The sequence below is a fragment of the Nycticebus coucang genome, chromosome 3 (genome assembly GCF_027406575.1).
Source record: "Nycticebus coucang isolate mNycCou1 chromosome 3, mNycCou1.pri, whole genome shotgun sequence".
NCBI lineage: Eukaryota > Metazoa > Chordata > Mammalia > Primates > Lorisidae > Nycticebus > Nycticebus coucang.
Genome location: NC_069782.1, coordinates 77077688 through 77100775, shown reverse-complemented (window position 1 = coordinate 77100775; position 23088 = coordinate 77077688). Strand labels below are relative to the sequence as shown.

The window sequence follows — 23088 nt, the reverse complement described above, 5'->3', positions numbered from 1 at the left end:
TTAATTATATCTAGACTAAGGATATAATAAAAGGGATCGTTTCATTTCTTTAAGTAGTACCTGTTGAAATCTATATAAAGACTAATAAATATTTAATACCATCCAATGAGTGACAGAAATTTTCTAAAACTGAATTATAGTGATTGTTGCTCAATAAACTATCAGCAAATTGAGTACTCAAAATGGGTGAATTTCATATTCCTCATTAAGTTGTTTTTTAAAAGCACTCACTCACTGGTTAGGGTGCCAGTCACATGCACTAGGGCTGGTGGGTTCAAACACAACCTGGGCCCGCCAAACAAACAAAAAAATAAATAAACAAATAAAAGCAAGAACCCTTAGAACATATAAAAGAGGTCCAGGAACTAGGGGAAGTAGGGAACAAAGTATTATTAACAGAGACGGGGTTTCTGTTTGGGAAGATGAAAAGTTGTGGAAATAGATAGTAGTGATGGTTGCACAACACTGTGAATTTATTTAATGTCACTGAATTTTATACTTAAAAATTAAAACGGTAAATTTTGTGTTATGTATATTTTACCACAATAAAAGGAAATTAGGTTGGTCTTAGACATGTTGAGTTTTGCGATACCTGTGAGGCAGTGATGAAGATGTCCAGAAGAATCTAAAGCTCAGAGAAGAGGGCAATACTGGAGAATGGTTTAAGGGCACTGAACCACACATAAATTTGAACTTTAGGGACTAACCCAATACCTAACATGCAGTGGATACTCTACAAATATTGTCAGTTGAATTAAAAAAAATAAAGAATCCAATGAGTTTTCTTTTTTGAGACAGAGTCTCATTATGTCGCCCTCAGTATAGCCCTGGCTACTTTTGTTGTAGTTGTCATTGTTGTTTGGCAGGCCCGTTGGGTTTCAACCCACCAGTTCCGGTGTATGTGGCTGGCACCCTAGCTGCTGAGCTACAGGCGCTGAGCTGAGCTTTCTGAAAAATACTGAAAAATTCGGGCGGTGCCTATGGATCAGTGGGTAGGGTGCGGCACCATATAACAAGGGTGGTGGGTTCAAACCCAGCCCAGGCCAAACTGCAACAAAAAATAGCCAGGCATTCTGGTGGGTGCCTGTTGTTTCAAGTACTTGAGAGGCTGAGGCAAGAGAATCCCCTAAGCTCAGGAATTGGAGGTTGCTGTGAGCTGTGACTATACAGCACTCTATCGAGGGCAACAAAGTGAGACTCTGTCTCTAAAAAAAAAAAAATACTGAAAAATTCAATTTTATCATCAGCTGATAATGATTTGCCATGCTAATTTGTTCAGTACTATGTTGGGTATGCTATTGTTATGTTTCTTCATTCTGTAGTCTTCTCAGTATTTTATACACGCACAAAACAGAAGAACTTTCCAAGCCTTGGTCTATTGTTCATATTAATCATATCACAATAAATTGGGACATCTAGTCTTTTCTCTTCATAGATAAGAGGTAATACCAACCCGAATAGTCACTGTGTGATTGGCAGATGGTCTCAAGAGAGGCAGCCGGATCCCACACCAAGGCATTCTTCTCATCTCCTCAATAGGTGTTCCAAGCCACTTCTTATCTGGAGAAAGGTGAGGTGGAGTGTATTTAGGGATCTTCCTTTCTGTTCTTTGATGTTTGATTTCACATTGTTCTTTTCTAAGGTCAAGACAAATGTATTCAGTCACAAGTTCTTTACTGTTTGATTTCCTTGGATACACAAGTACAAAACTTACCCAAAACATTATTGTTTAGTGTACCATGCTTGCTCTTTTATTTCAATTTGTTTTATTTTTGTAATCAAAAGAAAAATGTATAAAGCTTATATTAAAACCCAAGAGCTTATTTTCAAATAGTCTATGGAAGAAATTTCCAAACACATGTAAATCACATTCTAAAGACAGAAATGAGTAATGGTTCACAGTACCTGCTACTTCTCAGGTCTCTTAACAGTAACATTCAATGAAGTGAACTCATTATCACATGCTAGAAAACTAAGATCACAGAAATTACTGAGTGGGCCTTAAGATTCCATATGGGATAACAGCAAAAAGATATACGTGGATTTAAATCCAAATATGAACACCTACAAGTTAAATGATTTCAGCAAATTCTCTAACCCAAGTCTTAGTTTTCTCATTTATAAAGAGAGTACAATATCACCTGTCAGTCTGCAAATCAGAAAAAGTATAATATACAATGGCCTAGAAAAATGTCTAGCAAACAGTAGCTACTATCAACCTAATATTTTCATGTTCTGATAATTCCCCTACGTTCTAGAAGTTACTTCATAAAACTAAAAATGTGATTGCCCCTATTAACGTTAGTTTTTGTTTTCTGTTTCTGGCCCTTTTAGAATTCACATTTTGGAGTTTAGGTTTATATTCAGCATACTTAACGAGAAACACAACCATTTCTTTGCTTTACTATAAGTCATAAACTCTTTTATATAACTGTAAAGCATATTACAACATTGGAGAGGTACAACTGATGAAAAAAATTACCTTCTGTCCTCTGCTTTAGTCATTCTCATGAAATGATCTGTGATTTTAGAATCCTTTTTTCCATGCTGCTTGGAATTTCTGCATTCTACATTCAGGCTAGAAGTACTTCCAGGTACTTTAGCATTTAAACCAGTCGTTCCAGCACGAGCTTCTTCTCCTTCAAATTGGAAATGTAATCTAATTTCACCTCCCTTAGTAGAGTAACGTTTCCTAAATTCAGTTTCAGCTTCTCTTGCTTGGAACTTCGAAGGTTTATTCATTGTTTGGGGAGAACTGCCATCTTCTTGTTCATCAAAAACTGGACTTGTCTCCTCATCTGCTTCTGAGTCTTGACAACTATTTTTGGAATTATCTACATCCATTGGTGACTCAGGTTCACTTTCCTTCTCAAATGGAGGAGAATTTCCTAGACTACTTTCTTGTCTACTCAATTTGCTGTCACTTTTCAGTCCAGTACCAACATCCTCGGAGCCAACATCTGACAATGGACTCTCTGGGACCACATCTATCTCTTCCTGCTGACAATTTGCACAGTCTTCCACAGAATGGCAAGACATACTACATTTCTGGTTGCTTCTGGGTTCTCCGGCCTGGTCATCTTCTGTAGTCTGTTTTGCATTTGCAAGCTTTACAGGTGTCAGAAATTGTTGGTTATCTCTGTTGTCTTCACTATCTGTGTCACTGTCATCAGCATTTCGGAGTGACTGATCAATGTTAGCATTACTGAACTGCTCTGGTACCAGAGTTACTGCTGGAGATTCACTTTCCAAAAGCTGCTCCGTATGTTTCCCTTCGTTTTGCCACTTAGACGCAGCTGCAGTCTGACGCTGGTTCAAATATTGTGTACTTTTTTCAATAGGTGATTTATCATGACTTAGCTGAGAAACATTTTCTAGTTTTTCTACATTATGTTGATAAAAGTTATCTTTTTGTACAGAACTCATCATGGATTCTATTCTTGTATTGTTGTTTTCTTTACTATGCAAACTACAAGAGAACAGAAAGAACTAAAAACAACTTATGATACAAAAAAGACACTTATCCAACCACAACCCCAGTATCACAGCAATAATTAACCTCTTTTTGGTTACCTAAGCACACAGCATGTTTTTCTATTACTCTATGCCTTTGCACATGTGTCTACAATGCCCGTTCCCCAGCTTCTGCTTGGCAAACACTTGCCTTTCCTTCAAGTTTTAAACATCACTGACCACCTTATCCAGTATTCCTTCATGGCCCAAAGATAAAGCTGACCATTTGTTTCTTCTATATGCTAATCACCACTGTACCTGCCCATAACTTTTCTGCTACATTTTTCATATTAGGCAGTAATTACATATGTGTTTGTGTGCCTGTGGCCACTGCTATATCTTAAAGACATCTCTGTATCTCAAGTATACAGAAGAGTCCCTGGGACACATGAGACTCTTTTATTTATTGGCTCAGTGCCTGTAGCTCAAGTGGCTAGGGCGCCAGCCACATATACCAGAGCTGGCAGGTTCGAATCCAGCCCAGGCCCGCCAAACAACAATGACAACTACAACCAAAAAAATAACCAGGAGTTGTGGCAGGCGCCTGTAGTCCCAACTACTTGGGAGGCTGAGGCAAGAGAATTGCTTAAGCCCAAGAGTTTGAGGCTGCTATGAGCTGTGACACCACAGCACTCAACCCAGGGCAATACCTTGAGATTCTGTCTCGAAAAGAAACATAAATAAATAAATAATTATTTGTAAGTTGAAAAAAATGAATAACGATAGATGAAGAACAGGAAAGTAAGAAGAGAGAAAATACCATGAAATGAGATAAAACATCCATGTATATGTATTATGTTACCCTTTTCTCCATAGAGGCACATTTTTATACCTTTCTGATATAGCTGTCTTGAATCCTTTACTGTCCATCCAACTGGTAATAGTCTTTTGTTTGAAAACTGTAAAAAAAAATAAAAAATTAATCTATATGCATACATTCCTTGAAACAGAAAGCATATACAACATATACATGCAAGGCACTATGTTAGGTTCTGTAGGTTAAACAAAGATTAACAACTAATCATCATCAAGCAATGAGACATAGGATAGGAACATAAGTATTAACACATGTGACATAAAGTAGACAGTAACTGGAGTTGTTATGGTCTCACGAATAAAGAGCACAAGCTCTGGAATCAGAACATCTGGATTCAAATCCTTACTCTCCCACTGGCTTCCTATGTGACTTTGAGGAGTTATTTCTGTGTCTCAGATTACTTATCTATAAAACCTGTAAATTAATACTATCTGTCATCAGGCTAATGTAAGGTTTAAAGTAAATAAGTATAATAATGCATGTAAAGTGTTGGGACACTATCTGGCATATGCTTAGTAAACAATAGTTCTTCATTATCTTTATAATTAAAGGAGTTCCTGATAAGGAATCAAGATATTTCTGAGAGAATGGCTACTTCAGGGAACAGAAGCAAGAGGAAGATAATCAGTAAGATTTTCTGGAAAAGGGTTTGAATTCTGCTTTGAAGCATTAACACACAGTCACTCAAAGGTAAAATCATAAGCAAAGGCACCAATGGCAAAGAAATACAAAGAATTCAAAAAGAAAACAACAGGAATTACAGTTGAAAAGTCAGCTAGAACCATATCATACAGGATTTTGAATGACCCACAAAGAAAGGTATAAAAAAGTGTTAAAGTCATACTCAAAAATTTTGATGCTAGAATTCAAACCTAGGAGCCTCATAGCCATGCACGATATATAGACTGGAAGACAAATCTGAGAATAAGAAGAAAGATCCTATTGCCAAAAACCAGAGCCAGAAGCTAGTGATCCAGGTCAGTGGTTCCCAAAGGATCTAGAGCATCAGGAAGTCAGCAATAAATGCACCCTAGGGCCACAGCCCTGACATAGAATCCATACGTGAGTGCGATGGTGGCCAAAGAGGAGCTGCAATAAATATTGTTTCAAAAAGTAATTTTGGGCTCGGCACTTATAGCTCAGTGGCTAGGGTGCCAGACACATACACCGGAGCTGGTGGGTTCGAATCCAGCCCAGCCTGCCAAACAACGACAATTGCAATTTAAAAAAAAGCAAGGTGTTGTGGTGGGCGCCATGGCACTCTATGGAAGGTGATATAGTAAGCTCTGTCTCAAGAAAAAGTAGTAATTTTGATGATCAACTACACCGAAGAATTATAGGCTAAGAAGCAAAACTAGTCCTTTCCAGAGTAATAAAATTAAAGAGAGTCATTACATACTTCATAATGGCAAAGTAAAAGTGACATTAAGCTTCAAAGCTGAGATGTGAAAGATAGTAACACCCTTAAACAGAAATATGAAACATAAGAGAATTGAATTTAGGAAAAAATGTGATTAGGTCAATTCTGCACATACTAAGCTTAAAACTAAAAAATATATAGAAAGCAATGACCAAGAGACAGTAGCAAAAGTATAATTGATAGCTGGAAAGAAAGAGAGACACAATATAAATAAATATAAGTCACATTTTATATAAGCATTAGAAATAAGTGTGCTATTATCATTTAACGTATTGGATGGGGATTAAATGTACATCATATTTTAATACAAGGTAACATAAAATTCTAAACATTCTCAACTACTCTATATTGCAATGTAAGCATCTAGGTACCTTAAGCCATAAACTCCTTGTTATTTATCTATATAAATAAGAACAATATGAGCAAAACAGATACAGGCTCAAATACATGAAAATCCAGTTTATTTATCACTAAGATAATGACATAATTGAAATACATTTCAGATTTGGGGAGAATTTTATACCAGAAATATAGTATATTCAATTGCCACGTTTGTTTGTTTGTTTGTTTTTAAAGAGACGGAGTCTCACTCTGGCTAGAGTACAGTGGTGCAATCACAGCTCACCAAAGGCTCAAACTCCAGGGATCTGGCAATCTCCTGCCTCAGCCTCCTGAGGAGCTTGATGGACAATAGGCACATGCCACTAAGTCCAGCTTGCCAGGTAACTTTCACCTTCCATAAAACAGTAATGACCCAATTAGTAAAAATCTTTAATTAGTATTTTTCTAAATAATTTCTTTCACAAAAAAGTAATTATATATAGTTGGTATTTCTTGCTAAACATTATTTTAGTGATTTTATTTAGTATTTCTTCAGCAAATCAGGATTCAGAGGAAAAAACTGGCTTAATTCTGAAAGGAATAAGACAACGAATCATGATTCTGAGGCTTTTCCTATAATCCCATCTTCTCTATTTAATTTCTCTATATCAAACACAGCAAGAATAGTTCAGAAAAATCCTCAAGTCACAAACTCAGAAGTGTGTCCAAAATTTCATTTTTGAGTCAATTTAAAATTTAAAAACATTTTTCCATAAGCATAAGGATTAAATGTAAGGATGCAATGACCAGGTTTCTATAATACACACGAAGCACTGTACTGCACTGATCAAGTCTACAGAACCTAAAGACTGCATACATCATGAAAAACCAACAGTGCCCAGTGAAGCTACCAGAGAAGAAGGCACTCTCACAGCCCTGACACCAAGAATGTGTTCTCTCTCCAGCTTCAGAATTCTGATTATGATTTCTAAAGCCCGAGAAAGGGAAAAAGGAGGAAAAGCAAGAGATGAGAAACCAATTATTTCCTGCTAATAAAACATTCCTCAGTCCTTCTGAGGGCCCCAGAGAAAAGACTGCTTACTGCTCTTTCCAATACACTACTTCTGGCTTCCAAAGGCTTCTTTTCCAAAGTATCACAGGTCCGTTTCAGAGCTTTGCCTCTCTTACTCCTGAAGCAAGCATAAAATGATGCTTCCCAGGTTTCCTGGGAATTTCCTTCTTTTAACTAGAAATTCAGCACAAAAAGAGAAGCAATAAGAAGTGACAAAAAAAGATACAAGATCTCACAGGGGTGTCCAACTTTGTAGCTTCTCTGGGCTACATTGGAGGAAAAGCGGTCTTGGGCCGCACATTAAATATGTAAAAAAAAAAAAAACACTAACAAAACCCAATGAGCAAAAACAAAAGGTCCATGCATAATTTTTACGATACTCACCACCACAGATAAGAAAAAAAGTCCTTACATAATTTGCACAGACGCCCCTGACACAGTCAAGTAATCCTGGATTGAAATCTTTGCTGGGTCACTTACTACTACCATCTTTGTTAAGTTACTTCACTTCATTGAGCCTCCAGTTCCTCATCTAGAAAATGGGGTAAAGAACACCTACTTCCAAGGGCATGTGAATCAATGACAATACAAAAATGAGAGAAAATATTAAGTGTCTAGCCTCACATAGCAGATATTCAACAAATGTATTCTCTGCCAACACTTTCACCCAATCTTTTTTTACACCAAAATCAGTAGTACTCCAACTTTATCCTGACTTCACACTATTTACTCTTAGAATCATTAGCAACATTACTGAGTACTGAGTGTATTTCATTGTCATTCGCTAAGAGTTATAGACAAAGGTCAAAAGCACAAAGTGTAGTAAAATTCACCTGCAGTTCAAAGGAATGCTTAACTTCCCCAAAAAAGTCTCCCATAAGAACACAGCTGACTGAGCCTTTCCTCACTAGAGTGTGAATAGCATGCTAAGTTCTGCCTACACACAGATTTGCCTATTTCAGTCAATATAAAAAATGTGTGCAGGAAGATAACATAAAATTTAAAGATACTAAATAATATCCATTTCCTTACCCCATCTACTTCTTCCAAGGGTAACTATATCTAAACCTTTTTAACACCAAGTTTCTAAAAGAATTCCAAAATTTAAAGCAATGGTTTTTTGATACAAATTTAGACTTCAAAATTCTAATTGGTATCCTGTACTAGGTATACAGAAAACATTTACACATGTGAAATACAGCCCAAATTTTAAGTTGGTTCCTCTTCTGCAGAAAATACAATCAGTGAAGATTGACTGCCCTTACCTCCACCGGCAACTTAACTCCTCCGCATTACATGCAAAGTTACTGGAACCACAAATTACCCAGTCACAGAAGTCAAATACAGTATCTGAAGATCACCTCAGTTCCATTTCCCCATACCAAGCTCCCTGAAATCAACATTCCAAATTTTAAATACATTTCTTTCTTATAGCCTTTAAATACATCACTTATTTGGACAACTGTTGTTTCCTGCAACTGGTCTCCCTGTTTATTACATAGTCTTGACTTTGATTATTCCAGTGTTCTATGAACTACAAATGACCAAATTTTTTCAATGAAAAATACAACTTAAGAATTCATCAGACACAGCAAGGGTTAAGTATTCTTTCATGAAACATTTGTTTCAGTTATATATATAGCAGGTTACACTTATTTCATGTTGTGTGAACAGGACAAAATTTAGACTATTGGTTGTAGTTAGAAAAGTCCAAAAGCCACTGCTTAAGCCATATTTTCTAAAATACTAACCACATGGTATTCCCTTGCTTAAAGGCTTTTTAGTGCCTCCTCCCCCATTAACCACAGAATAAACTTCAAATCCTTGAAATGGAACTTGAGTTTGTTCATGAGGACATGAAGAGTCCATGAATTCCTGCCTGCCATCCAGCCTCATTTAACACTGTCAACCTGTGCTCCGTTCCTATGAACATCTTGCATGTGCTATACTTTCTGCCAGTATAATTCTTTCTCCTCTATATTTATAGAGCAAATCCTGCTCATCCTTCAAGACTTAGTGTAAGTCTGCTCTCCACTTCCTCTAAGTCCTAAGACATCTAAGTGCACACCATTCACACTAGAGCAGCGGTTGTCAACCTGTGGGTCATGACCCACAGGAACTGTATTTAAGGGTTGCAGCATTAGGAAGGTTGAGAACTGCTGCACTAGAGGATCATCTGATCTCTCCAGCCTTACACTGTTGACCACTGCAATCTTTTTGAAATGTTTTTTTCTGTAAATGGCACACACAAGCCTGGCTTTCCTTCTATTTCTATGGCTATTTCCCTTCAGTCTACCTTTACATGTTGGTGTTCCTAAAGATACTGCCCTAGGTTACCTTTACTTTCTTGACATGCTTACACATTCTAATCTACACTCATTACTCCACCCATCAGGTTTTTGTCAAGAACCCCCTTATCTATTTCTCCAGCAGACATTTTCCCTCTGAGGTACAAACCCAAGTTTCCTGAATCTATCCACCTCTCTCCTTTCTTACTGCCCACACCTAAGACGCAGCCACAATTATCTCCCATCTACACTAACTCCACCAGTAGTGGACCTCCACTTGTGCTCCCTTTCAATCTATTCTTTATTTTCCAAACATTAACCATGGGGACTTTTCAAAAACAAAAAAAATATGTAGCTCACGCCTGTAATAATAGCACTCTGGGAGGCCGAGGTGAGTGGACTGCCTGAGCTCACAGGTTCTATACCAGCCTGAGCCAGAATGACACCTCGTCTCTAAACATAGGCATTGTGGCGGGCACCTATAGTACCAGCTACTGGGAGGCTGAGGCAAGAGAATTGCTTGAGTCCAAGAATTGAGGTTGCTGTGAACTATGAGGCCACGGCAGTTTACTGAGGGCAACAAAGTGAGACTATGTCTCAACAAAAAAAGAAATCTAATTGGGTCACTCCCCTGCTAAAAACCCTCTTCTCATTCCCCTCACTGAGGAAGTTAAAAATCCTTAGCACTGCCTACATATCCAATTTGATAAGATTTTTTTTCTACTCTTCTGCATCCTTATCTCTTACTACTCTCCTCTGTTCACTGTATGCATCATCTGCACTCCTGAAACACTTCCTCACTTCCTCTTAACCTAACTCCTACTCATTCTTCAGTCCTCAGAATAAGCATCTCATCTTCTGGAGGACTACTTTTGATTCCATGAGGTTAGGTACACCTGACTCCTACCAGAACATGCTGTCCCTCACCTATCAGAACATCCATTACCCTTTATTACACTGACTTATGCTATTGCCTATCTCTCCACAGATGTTAGAATATGAAAGTGGAGGCCATATTTCTCTTTTTTAACACTGTATGCCAAAGACAAGTACAATGGGACCCAGAATCTGAACAAGTGAAGTTGCAACTTTCCTTCCATCTACAAGATGAAGCACCCTACTGCTTCACATACACAAATAAATCTCCTTCACGAGTACGGCAATCTCTCCATCAAACCTGAGGAAAGGAAACAGGTGGAGCCTCCTGCCATTTTCCACCCTGTGACTGCTCATCGGGGTTTTTCACACCACCCATTTGCGACGAAACATCTGGCCCCATTCCCCCACAAGTGGGCTTGATGGGTAAACAAGGGGACTTCATGGTGGTGCACACAAAAACAGAAAGGAGTAACTTGCACCCCTGGGCCAGACTTACACCAGGAAGAGGTATTGGCCGAGGCGAAGGACAAGGATTTTTATTTCCCCACGTACCAAGCGAGGTGACACGGCCTCTGTGCGGTCCCGCCCGCCCCGGGACGCAGCCTGGCGAGGACGGCGGGACCCTTAACTGCACGTGAGCGTCCTTGGGGTCGAGGACGCGCCTCTGCCTGCCGGGAAAGCTCCGGCCGTCGGAAGCAGCCGGCGGAGAACTTGCAGCGGAGCACCAGCGGGTTCGCTTGGTGCAGGGCTCACAGCCGGGGCCCGCACTCATGCTGGGACTCACAGCGCACAGTCCCGGGGCCGGCCCGGGCGGAGAGCCTCATTCACTAACCCTGAGAGGGACCGACTGCGCCTCCTTCTCAGCGCCTCCCCGCACCATTCCCTCTCTGCCGCTGCCTGCTTCTGCAGGTGCTGATCCGCTGGCCTCCCGAGTCAGGCCCTATGCAGTCGCCTGCCTTCCCTCTTCCACAGGCACCCCACCTGCATCAGGACGCGGCGCTTTGATTCGGACTTCGTTCACTTTCCCACCACCGGAAAGCTGCCGTGAGGCACTTCCGGCTTCCGGGGCGTACTCTGCCGCAAAGCGGAAGTGTGACACTCAGCGGGTACCGGCGCCCGGAAGGTCAGCGTGTGCAGGAGGCGGTGGTAACGCGGGGTCCCCCGCTGGTACGGAGAAGCAACGGCCAAATCCACAACCTCGGCCTGAGGCAGCGGCGGGAAGCAGACGGTTTGCTACGACATTATGGAAGGCGGTGGGGGCAGTGGCAACAAAACTACAGGAGGTTTGGCGGGGTTTTTTGGAGCTGGCGGAGCAGGTTACTCGCACGCGGATTTGGCTGGCGTCCCACGTAAGTATGAGGCCTAGCTTACGAACACCTCTGACTGGTTCGTGTGTCTGCACCGAACATGTAGTGTCCTCCCTCCTTTTTTAAATCTTGCTGGAGGCCACAGCTTCTGTACCGATGGTAGGGCTTCTGTCCGCGCTGCGGCTCTTTCAAGATTGAACGAGTTTTTGGGGGGACATAGCTCCTGTGATTGACCTGGAGTCGGGAGATTATACATGTTTTCTTAGGTTAATGTCTAAGTCTTGTACCTTTACCTTTCATCACATACATCCCTGTGTTTTGGGCCATGTGCTTGGTTCTAGGGTTAAGAATAGGGCCCACCTCTGAAATTAAATGTATTACAAATAGCAAGCCCGTGTTTAATAGAGACATACCCTACATCCCAAAGTAGCCGTCAGGGCAAAGTATAATGTATGTAGGTGAGAAATAAATATGAATAGAGATAAGCTGGGAAACCATTTGGAGAAGCTGGGAAGTGATCTTAACCTTAAAGGTGGTTTGTAGACATGAAGAATGAAGCCAGGTAAGAATTAAATGAAAGGAAATGTGTACAAAATCAAGAATGCATAGGCCTGTGCACCCTGCCTTTGCCTCACTTCAGTCCATATGTATTCCAGGTCTTTGGGACTTTACAACTGTGGGTATTCAGCTGTATTATTAATAAAATGTGGAGGGCGCCTATTACTCAGTGGTTAGGTCGCTGGCCACATGCTCTGGGACTGGTGGGTTCGAACCTGGCCGGGGCCTGCTAAACAACAACCACAACAAAAAAAACTTGGACCTTAAGGTAATTAATTAGGCAGCAGCTGGTGGTAGACCAGATGTCCACGAAAGTATTTTCTTTTTGGGGAATCACAAAAGATCTCTCTAGGTCTTTTACGCTCAACAACCAGATAAAGTACTGTCATGTCCCTGATGTCACCAGCATCAAAACTGAGTCTGGAACACAGTTTTGTTTGTTTTTTGTTGCAGTTGTCATTGTTTAGCTGGCCCCGGACCGGGTTCAAACCCTCCACCCTCGTACATGTGGCCGGCGCCTTAACCATTGTACTACCGGTGCCAAGCCTTTTGTTTTGTTTTGTTTTTTTAGTTGAGACAGAGCCCTGGCATCATAGTTCACAGCAACCTCAAACTCTTGGGCTCAAGTGATTCTCTTGCCTCAGCCTCCCAAGTAGCTGGGACTCCAGGCGCCATGACACCCGGCCAATTTTTTTGTTTGTTTAGCAGGTCAGGGACTGATTCAAACCCACCAGCTGGGGAGCACGTGGCTGGAGCCCTAATCACTGAGCCTGAGGTGGGGAGCCCAGCTTAGAACACTGTTTTATACTTTGTACTACTCTTAGAATCTCTGAGTTTCAGAACACAAAGAACACTTACTATCTTAAAGTAACAAAGTATTGTTACATTAATTTGATTAAGATTGTAAAGTAAGGGCAGCTCCTGTGGCTCAGTAAGTAGAATGCAGGCCCCATATACCAAGGATGGCCTGTTCAAACCTGGCCTTGGCCAAACTGCAACAAAAAAAATAGCTGGGCATTGTGCTGGGCGCCTGTGGTCCCAGCTACTTGGGAGACTGAAGCAAGAGAATCGCTTAAGCCCACAAGTTTGAGGTTGCTGTGAGCTGTGATGCCATGGCACTCTACCCAGAGCAACACAGTGAGACTGTCTAAAAAAAATGTTTTTTCTTATAAGGTGATTCTTTTTTTCTTTGTTTTTTTCAGAGACAGAGTCATACACTTTATCGCTCTCAGTAGAGTGCTGTGGTGTCACAGCTCACAAAAACCTCTAACTCCTGGGCTTAAGCTATTCTCTTGCCTCAGCCTCCTGAGTAGCTGGGACTACCGACGCCCAGCTATTTTTTTGTTGTTTCAGTTTGGCCGGTGCCAAGTTCGAACCTGCCACCCTCAGTATGTGGGGCCAGCCCCCTACCCACTGAGCCACAGGCACCGACCAAGGTGATCTTCTTTTCAGTGGAGCTTGGAGCTCCCTTAATACTGAAGTGGGCTTATCAACATAAAACCTTCACAGTTAGTGATAAAGGAAATGAAACAGAATCCTGAAGTAGTGATAAGAGCAGAGGCTATTATAAGAATGGGCCAGGGAAGACAACTCAAGTGGAGTTGATGTTTGAGGTGTGACCTGAATATGATAATAAAGGCTTGGGAGACAAGTGTCCAGGAGAATGGCTAGTGCAAATGTCCTGAAACAAACTTGGCGTATTTGAAGAACAGCTGTTAGGTGGATGTGTCTGCTGAATTGTAGCGATAGAAGGTAATGATATCAGAGAGGCTGAGAATGGCAGAAAATGTATGGTTTTATAAGCCATGGTAAGTTTAGATTTGATTACAAGTGCAGAGGGAAGCCATTAGGGCTGATTTCTTTTTTTGAAGAAAATAAAGCCAGGCGCAGAGGTGTGTATCTATAAACCCACCGACTCAGGAGGCTGAGTGAGGCAAGAGGACCATCTTACCCCAGGAATTCAAGGTCAGCCTGAGCAACATACCAAGACCTAGTCTCCTTTTTTTTTTTTTTAATTCATAGCTGCGTACATTAATGCAATCGTGGGGGTACAATGTATTTGATTTATGTACAATTAGAAATATTTTCATCAACCTGGTTAACATAGCCTTCACATCATTTTCTTAGTCATTTATGTGATGTTAAGACATTTATATTCTACACTTAGTAAATTTCACATGTATCCTTGTAAGATGCAGTAGGTGTGGTCCCACCAATTACCCTCCCTCCACCCATCCTCCCTTTCCCCTTCTTGGGCTGAGTACATTGGAGGAGGCTGAGTGAGGCAGGAGGATCATCTGACCCCAGGAATTCAAGGTCAGCCTGAGCAACAGTCCAAGACCTAGTCTCTTTAAAAAAAAGAAAGAAAGAAAGGAAAAATGGCTCAGGGCCTATAGCTCAGTGGTTAGGGTGCCAGCCACATACACCCAGGCTAGTGGGTTCGAACCCGGCCAGGGCCTGCTAGACAACAATAACAAAACAAACCAAAAAAAGCCAGGTGTTCTGTCAAGCGCCTATAGTCCCAGCTACTTGGGAGGCTGAGGCAGGAGAATCGCTTAGAGTTTGAGGTTGCTGTGAGCTGTGACACCATGGCACTCTAGGAAGGGTGACATAGTGAGACTATGTCAAAAAATAAATAAATAAGGACTTTAGTTGCTGTGTAGAATGTTAATTGAAGGGGTGAGAGGAAGCAAGGTGTTACATAGGAGTTTGTTGCTGTCAAATTTTATTTTTATTTTTTGAGGTGTGGTCTTGCTCTGTTGCCTGATCTAGAGTGTGTTGGTGGTGTTATAACCCACTGCAGTCTCAAATTCCTGGGCTCAGGTAATCCTCCTCCCTCAGCCTCTGTGCACTGCCATGTCTGGCTAATTTTTCTATTTTTTTTTGTAGAAACAGCATCTCACCATGTTCTTCTAGTTGGTCTCAAACTCCTAACCTCAAGCAGTCCTCCCACCTCAGCTTCCCAAAGCACTGGGATTATAGGCATGGGCCACCTTTCCCTGGTGCAGTGATATTGGATGGTAGGATAGTAGCAGAAGAGATGGCAATAAATAATACAATTAAAATATATATTAGAAATGGATTTAATAGGACTTTCAGGTGATGAAAAGACCAGAGTTGGGGTAATATGTAGATTTGTGAACAAGCAGTGGAGATACAGAGGGATCAAAAGATTAAAATTTGAGAAAGTTGATTTTCCTTGATGGATTTTTCTATTTTGAAAGATAGTGGAATTTAGTTCTGGCCTTCTAAAAGTTTGCGATTTTTTTTTTTTTTTTTTTTTTTTGCACTAACCCCCACTCCTGTGGTAATGACCCAAGAATTCTCAGCCCTTCATGGAAAATTAATTGTTAGCAATAACATCTGAAGGAACTGTCTTAAAATATTTATATCTAACACATAACACAGAAACCAAACCCAACTACCATTTCCCATAGAGTCAATTGATCTCTTGTCAGTCTTATTTTATAATTTGCAGAGTTGTCAAGCATTGTTGTAGTAAAGAGAAAGAAATTAGCTTTATGCTTGGCCTGAGCTATGCTTCCTGCTAGTTTGATGATTTGATCAGTGTTATTGCTATATCTTATTGGTATTAAAAAGCCTGAGCCACTAGTGTGAGGATGAGTCAACTGCCAAACCAACAGATAGGGTGGATAAAACTGGAAAATTTTTCACATTCAGTGAGCCTGTGAAAATCCCAAAACCTAGGACAATCAAGAACTGAATTAACTCTAAATAAAGAATTTTGCAATATGACATTTTGTTTTCTCTCTAGTAACTGGTATGAACCCTCTGTCTCCTTATTTAAATGTGGATCCACGATATCTCGTGCAGGTAAGATTAAGATTTTACTGGTTTGGTCATTTATCTTACCATTTTTTTTAAAAGCCAAGTACTTACACTGATGCACTCTTAACATATACTTCTGGAGGCACTAAGTCTCTGGTCTCCATTCACCCTTTTTACCTCACAGACCCTAGGGACTTACATCTTTCTCAGTTACCTCTCTTCAAAGGTTTTTGTTTGTTTTTGTTTTTTAACTAACAAGGAATTAATATAAAAGTACCCCAATAAAGTATTGGGGTAAGTAGTTACACAGTTTAGTTTTAAAACTCAGTTTGCAACATCCGGGTAAGGGACTAAACCTCACAATATCTTGGCCAGGTGCAGTGGCTCACTCCTATAATCTTAGCACTCCGGAAAGCAAGGCAGGAGGATCATTTGAGCTCAGTAATTAGAGACCACCCTGAGCAGGAACAAGACTCTGTCTCTACTAAATGTAGAAAAATTAACCAGGTGTTGTGGCAGATGTCTATAGTCCCAGCTACTCAAAAGGCTGAGGAGGAGGATAACTTGAACCCAAGAATTTGAGGTTGCTATGAGCTAGGCTGATGCCATGGCACTCCAGCGTGGGGTAACAGAGTGAGACATTCTCTCAGAGAAAAAAAAGTAGTATCTCTTTGAATCCCAGGTATCTTGAATAGCTCAGGAAAGCAAGGTTGATTTAACATCTGAAAAATAATGTATTATGCTGTATCAATTTATTTTTTTTTAATTATTATTATTTTTTTTTTTTGCAGTTTTTGGCCAGGGCTGGGTTTGAACCCGCCACCTCTGGTATATGGGGCCAGCACCTTACTCCTTTGAGCCACAGGCGCTGCCCAGATGCCAGATCAATTTGTCAATTTGTAATAAAGTATTAGAGGAAAGAATACAAGACAAAAACCATATAGTTATCTCAGTAGTAGTTTCACAAAAAAATATTTTGCAAAATCTACCATCCCCTTTATGATTAAAAAAAAACACTCAAACTAGAAGTAGAAGGGACTTCTTCAACCTGATAAATGATATTTACAGAATATCCAAAACTAACTTTATACTTAATGATGGAAGACTGAGTATTTTCCCCTAGATTAGGAACAAAACAAGTATGTCAACACTTTACATCTGTTCAACCTTATCTAACCAGGGCAATTAGGTAAGAGAATGAACTAGCATCCAGATTTTAATGGAAGAAGTTAAACTGTCCATTTGCAAATGACATTTTCTTATCTATAGAAAATTGTAAGGAAACTATAAAAAACTATCAGAGTTAATAGTTTAAACTCACTAGTAAGTAAGTTAATAAATTTGCAAAATATAAGATCAATATACAGAAATCAATTATATTCTAATACAGTAGCGATGAACATTCCAAAAGTGAATTCCAAAGATAATTTCTTTACTAAAGATGTCAAAAAGAATAAAATACTTAGAAATACATTTACCTGAGATGTAAAACTTAAATTCTGAAGACTACAAATTAAAGGCCTAAACAAATAAAAAGATACTCTGTGATCTTGGAAATTTAATGTTGTTAAAATGAAATTATTCCTCAAATTAACCAACAGATAGAACACAGTGCCTGTCTAAATCCCAGCTGGCCTTTTTGCAGAAATTGACAAGCTGATCCTAAAATTCATACAAAAATTCAAGGGACACAGAATAGCCATCTATTGAAAAAGAATAAATTAGAGGACTTATACTTCCCAATTTTAAAACTTACTACAAATCTATAATAATCAAAACACTATGATAGTAACATAGGAATAAATCTATGAATCAGAATAAATTTAGAGTCCAGAAATAAACCCTAACATTATTTACATTGCATTTGTTTTCAGCAAGGGTGCCAAGAGAATTAAGTGGGGGGGAAAAAATCTTTTCAACAAATGATGCTAGGACAAATAGAATCCATACTTCAAAGAATGAAGTTGAACCATGACCTTACACTGTATACAGATGTCAGATTAAAGACTTAAATGTGGGAGCTAAAACTAAAATTCTTAGAAGAAATCATTGGGGCAAATAGATCTGACCTTAGATTAGGAAATAATTTTTTTTCTCCAAGTTTTTGGGTTTTTTGTTTTGTTTTGTTTTTTTGCAGTTTTTGGCCGGGGCTGGGTTTGAAATCGCCACCTCCAGTATATGGGGCTAGCACCCTACTCCTTTGAGCCAAAGGCGCCACCATGTTCTCCAACTTTTTTGCAGTTTCTGGCTGCAGCTGGGTTTGAACCCACCACCTCGGGTCTATGGGGCTGGCACCCTACTCCTTTGAGCCACAGGTGCCAGCTTTCTCCAAGTTTTTATTGATAATGATTTCATAAATGTGTCACCAAAACCAAAGAGACAAAAGGAAAAGTTGATGAAGTGAATCAAAATTTTAAAATTTTGTGCTTCAGACACCAACAGCAAGAAAGGAAAAAGATAACCCACAGTTCAGGAGAAAATATTTGCAAATTATAAATCTGATAAGGGACTTACATCTGTTACATTCAATTTTTAAAAAATTCTTTAAGTGTTATTAAATTGACAAAGGGTTTGGGTGACATCTCCATGAAAATATCTTCATGAAGATATACAGATGTCCAATAACCATGTGAAAGCTTTAAATGTCATAAATTAGAGAAATGTAAATCACAAAACCATGATAGCATACGAGTGGACCCTGACTAGGATGACGATACTCAAAAAGACAGATAATAGCAAGTATTGCTGAGGATGTAGAGAAATTGGGCTTTTATTTGCTGATGAGAATATAAAATGATACAGTTGCTTTGGAAAGTCTAGCAGTTTCTCAAAATGTTAAAATAAGATGACCTTCTGACTTGGCAATTCCTCTTAGATAATACCCAAAAGAATTGAAAACATGTACACTCAAATTATAAATAAATGTTTATAGTGCCATTATTCGTAATAGCCAAAACGTGGAAACAAAGTTAAGTGTTTAACTGATGAATGGATAATAAAAAATATAGGCTACCCATACTATGGAAGATTATTTGGAAATAAAAAGAATGAATTAATTGATACATGCTACAACATAAATGAGCCAAGAAAACTTGAAGAATTAAAGAAGCTTAGAATATATAATGTGTGATTCCATTTACATGAAATGTTCAAAATAGGCCAATACGTATGTAGACATAGAAAGGAAGTAAGTGCTGCCTGGGGTTGGGAGTAAATGGGCAATGATGCTAATGGATAGAAATTGTTTCTGGGATGATGAAAATGCTCTTAATTTATTGTGATTATGGTCTGTGTGAATTATATGGTATATGATATATCAGTAACTGTTAAATATGTTGTCTTAGTAATGTTTGGACCTTTTTGTTTCAAAATTGAATCGCAGCTTACAGCTGCTCATTTCTTGTTCAGGATATGTGTTCAGATTGAAGCTACTTGATGATTAGGGCCTTAGCAGTTGCAAGCTTTATTGTTGTTACTGGAAATGTTCTTCAAATGTTATCTTTTAATACGACATGTTGATTTTTAATTTAAAAGCACCATCTGTCGATTGTTTGCTCAAAATTTCAAAACTAAGCATGTGTGTTGCCTAAATGTTGAAACCAAACTTGCAAGGTTGTACTCTAGCTCTAGTTATATTATAAATACAATGCCCATTGTGGCCCTACATTGGTAGGTGAGGCTTATAAGGGTAAGACATGAGATTCTGCATCCAAAGGAAAAACTTGTGATTTCTTGCTTCATTGAAAACATTTAGACTTGTATTGGGATACTAGAGGGGCTTCAGAATTGAAAAAATATTTTCTAAATTTCATTGTCTTTGTTATTATAAATAACCATGGAAATCCTAGATTTAAAGGATGATACCTTAATAAAATTACATTTTGTGAAATATTTTTCCACAGTTTTGAGGGTTAAAGACATTTTTTTTTTTAAGAGACAAGAGTCTCATTTTGTCACCCTCAGTAGAGTGCTTTGGCGTCACAGCTCACAGCAACCTCCAGCTCTTGGGCTTAGGCAATTCTCTTGCCTCAGCCTTGCAAGCAGCTGGGACCACAGGCACCCTCCACAACACCCGGCTACTTCTTGTTGCAGTTTGGCAGGGCTGGGTTTGAATCCACCACCCTCCGTATATGGGGCCAGTGCTCTACTCACTGAGCCACAGGCACTGCCCGGGTTAAATAGTACCTGTCAACTTACCATTAAGTGATTTTTGGCAAAAACTTTTTTTTGTTTTTTGGAGTCTCACTGTGTCGCCCTCAGTAGAGTGCTGTGGCCCAGCAACCTCAAACTCTTGAGCTTACACAATTCGCTTGCCTCAGCCTCCCAAGTAGCTGGGACTACAGGCACCCACCACAACACCTGGCTTTTTTTTTTTTTCCCTTGGTTGTAACTGTCGTTGTTTGGCAGGCCTGGGCTGGATTCGAACCCACCAACTCCTGTGTATGTGGTTGACATCCAAGGCGCTGAGCTACAGGTGCCAAGCCTAGTGAAATGTTTTTACGAATTATGTTAAGTAATTGGCTGGACTCTGTGCCTCACGCCTGTAATCCTAACACTCCAGGAGGCCAAGATGGGTGGATTGCCTGAACTCACAGGTTTGAGATCAGCCTGAGCCAGATTGATACCCCATCTCTAAAAATAGCTGGGCGTTGTGGCGGGTGCCTGTAGCCCCAGCTACTTTGGAGGCTGAGGCAAGAGAATCACTTAAGCCCAAGAGTTTGAGGTTGCTGCAATCTATGATGCCACGTTACTCAACTCTGTCTCAAAAAAGAAGAAAAAAAGAATTATGTTAAGTAATAAATCTTATTATTGTTAGCCCAGATAAACATCTAGTATAAAAACAAGGAGAGTTTAAATATTTCTGGTATCCATAGTCTCATCCTCTTATGATTATAAAAATTTCACATAATCTCAGCCGCCTTTTCTGTAGGTACAGTGATGCCCATTCTTGGATTCATTTCTGTTCTGTGTTTACCAAACACTGGTTCTTAGGATATTTTACTGACGCTCATGTTTTAGAGCTGCAGTTCTCAACCTGTGGATCACAACCCACAGGAACTGTATTAAAGGGCTGCAGCATTAGGAAGGTTGAGAACCACTATTTCTAGAGGATGTCAGCAGTACAAGTTTAATGAGACCTTTTCAACGTATCTTTTTTATACAATAGTAACATAACTTTGATATTGACTTTGTATGTGAATTGATAGACACTTGCTTGAAACTTTTGTAGGTGGTATTTTTATTATGGTTGTTGCTTGTTAAAAAGTGAGTTGGTACTGACAAGAGCTTTTGCTAGTTCAATATGCTTATCGCGGCTATTTTTTCTAAATTTTTTATTCTCGATTGGTAATCCATTTCTGAATTAAAGGATAATCACTTGCCTTATCTGATCAAATAGAGCATTTCTTAAAACCTTAATCAAGAACCACAATTTAAAACTAAATTGTTGATTTGAAAGTCAGAAATTACCCCCGAATTTACAAAATTATATACAGTGTGTCGTGACATGGGATCTCTTCAGAGTTGCCTTATAATTGCCCAACAGACTTTTTCTTTTTCTTTTCTTTCTTTCTTTTCTTTTTTTGAGACAGAGTCTCAAGCTGTTTCCCTGGGTAGAGTGCTGTGGCGTCACAGCTCACACCAACCTCAAACTCTAGGTTTCAATCAATTCTCTCTTGCCTCAGCCTCCCAAGTAGCTGAGAGTACAGGGGCCCACCACAACACCTGGCTATTTTTTTGTTGCAGTTGTCATTGTTGTTTGGCTGGCCTGGACAGTTTCGAACCCACCACCCTCTGGGTGCATGCGGCCGGTACCCTAACTACTGTGCTATGGGAACCAATCCTCAACAGACTATTTTTATGTGATAAGAATAGATGTGCTTGTTTACTTGTACAGTTTTTGGTGAGGATGTGTACATAGGCCAGAAATCAAAAACTGATGCAGAGCTATATTTTCCTGATGAGGAATGGATTTACAAGTTCAGTATTTGCCGCAGGGATGTGGGAAAGTGTTAACTTGTTAATGAGTCTGGGGTGTCTAACATTTCTTTCTTCCCTGACACATATTGGAAGAAGTGTTAGTTGTCTTGGGACACACATTAAATACACAACATTAAGTAAAGATAATTTGCAAAATAAAAAAAGGGAGGTGTCTATGCATACCTTTTGTGATACCTGATGCCACAGATAAACATAAAAAGTCCTCACAAAATTCACATTTGGCCCTTGGGCTGCAGATTGGACACCCCTGTGGGGCACTGTCCTTCAGAGATCTGTGTTAACCATTTTGCATGGAAAAATTGGCAAAAATGAATTTTTCATAAAGATGTATTGGCTATTCAAAAATCATCATATTTTGCTCTTAGATTACTGTTTCCCAAAGTGAGATTTTTAGATGACATTCTAGGAGGGGTTAATGACAAATTTTGTGTATTCATTTACTAGAAAGAGGGTCTATAGCTTTGTAAGATCATCAGAGGAATATCTGCCCCTCAAACAGTTAAGGATTACTAAGAGGATAATTTGCATAACTGATCCAAACTATTGTGTTTAAATAGTTTTTGCTTATTTTTCATGATTATTTGGTTTTACATATAGTAAAATGATGCCTAGTAATTGCTACAGAACAAAAATTTCCTTTCATAGCTTTCAGTATACCTCTCTAGAGCTGCCCTTTCTAAACTGTCTTGTACGTTGCTTCAGATTTAAACATTACATTACAATTAGATTTACATTATAAAGGAAGCAAAGTTCTGAATGAGAATCCCTTGAAGTAAATCTGTGTTTGATGTAGGTGTTCCTTTTCTTGCAGAAGTTATATTTTTGTTTGAATAAGTGTAGTTGAGTTTGAATTAATTTAAGGTTTTCCTTACTATAAAAGACTGCTTCAAAAAATTAAATGCAAGTACGGTGTCTTGAGGGGCTCTCACTTTCACTTTTGTTATACCCCTTTAGGACACAGACGAGTTTATTTTACCGACTGGAGCTAATAAAACCCGGGGCAGATTTGAACTGGCCTTCTTTACCATTGGAGGATGTTGCATGACAGGTAGGTATAATACTTTTTTTCTTAAGTATCTTCAGTCCAGTCTCCGCGCCTTTTAGCTCAGCAATTAGGGCGCCAG

General features: G+C 39.4%; 2 protein-coding genes across 10 annotated transcripts in view; one reads left to right on the top strand and one right to left on the bottom strand.

The window, feature by feature from the left end:
• The window catches only part of PARG (poly(ADP-ribose) glycohydrolase), a 147368-nt gene extending 136020 nt beyond the window's left edge, over positions 1–11348 (bottom strand). Inside the window, exons 1-4 of one of the 6 annotated variants that reach the window (XM_053584978.1) lie at positions 11292–11348; positions 4346–4412; positions 2483–3469; positions 1454–1637 (exon numbers count right to left, since the gene is read on the bottom strand). In XM_053584978.1, the coding sequence (XP_053440953.1) occupies positions 1454–1637; positions 2483–3469; positions 4346–4383 (1209 nt within the window). In that variant the 5' untranslated portion in view covers positions 4384–4412; positions 11292–11348. Of the gene's footprint in view, positions 1–1453; positions 1638–2482; positions 3470–4345; positions 4413–6375; positions 6476–10806; positions 10825–10862 lie in introns of those variants that run through there. The other 5 variants (XM_053584977.1, XM_053584981.1, XM_053584980.1 and 2 more) reach the window with 5 other exon arrangements.
• The window catches only part of LOC128581774 (mitochondrial import inner membrane translocase subunit Tim23), a 28892-nt gene continuing 16884 nt past the window's right edge, over positions 11081–23088 (top strand). For 2 of the 4 annotated variants that reach the window (XM_053584987.1, XM_053584986.1), the window contains exons 1-2: positions 11081–11659; positions 22919–23012. In XM_053584987.1, coding sequence (XP_053440962.1) covers positions 11081–11659; positions 22919–23012 — 673 coding nt within the window. Of the gene's footprint in view, positions 11660–15950; positions 16010–22918; positions 23013–23088 lie in introns of all 4 variants that reach the window. The other 2 variants (XM_053584989.1, XM_053584988.1) reach the window with 2 other exon arrangements.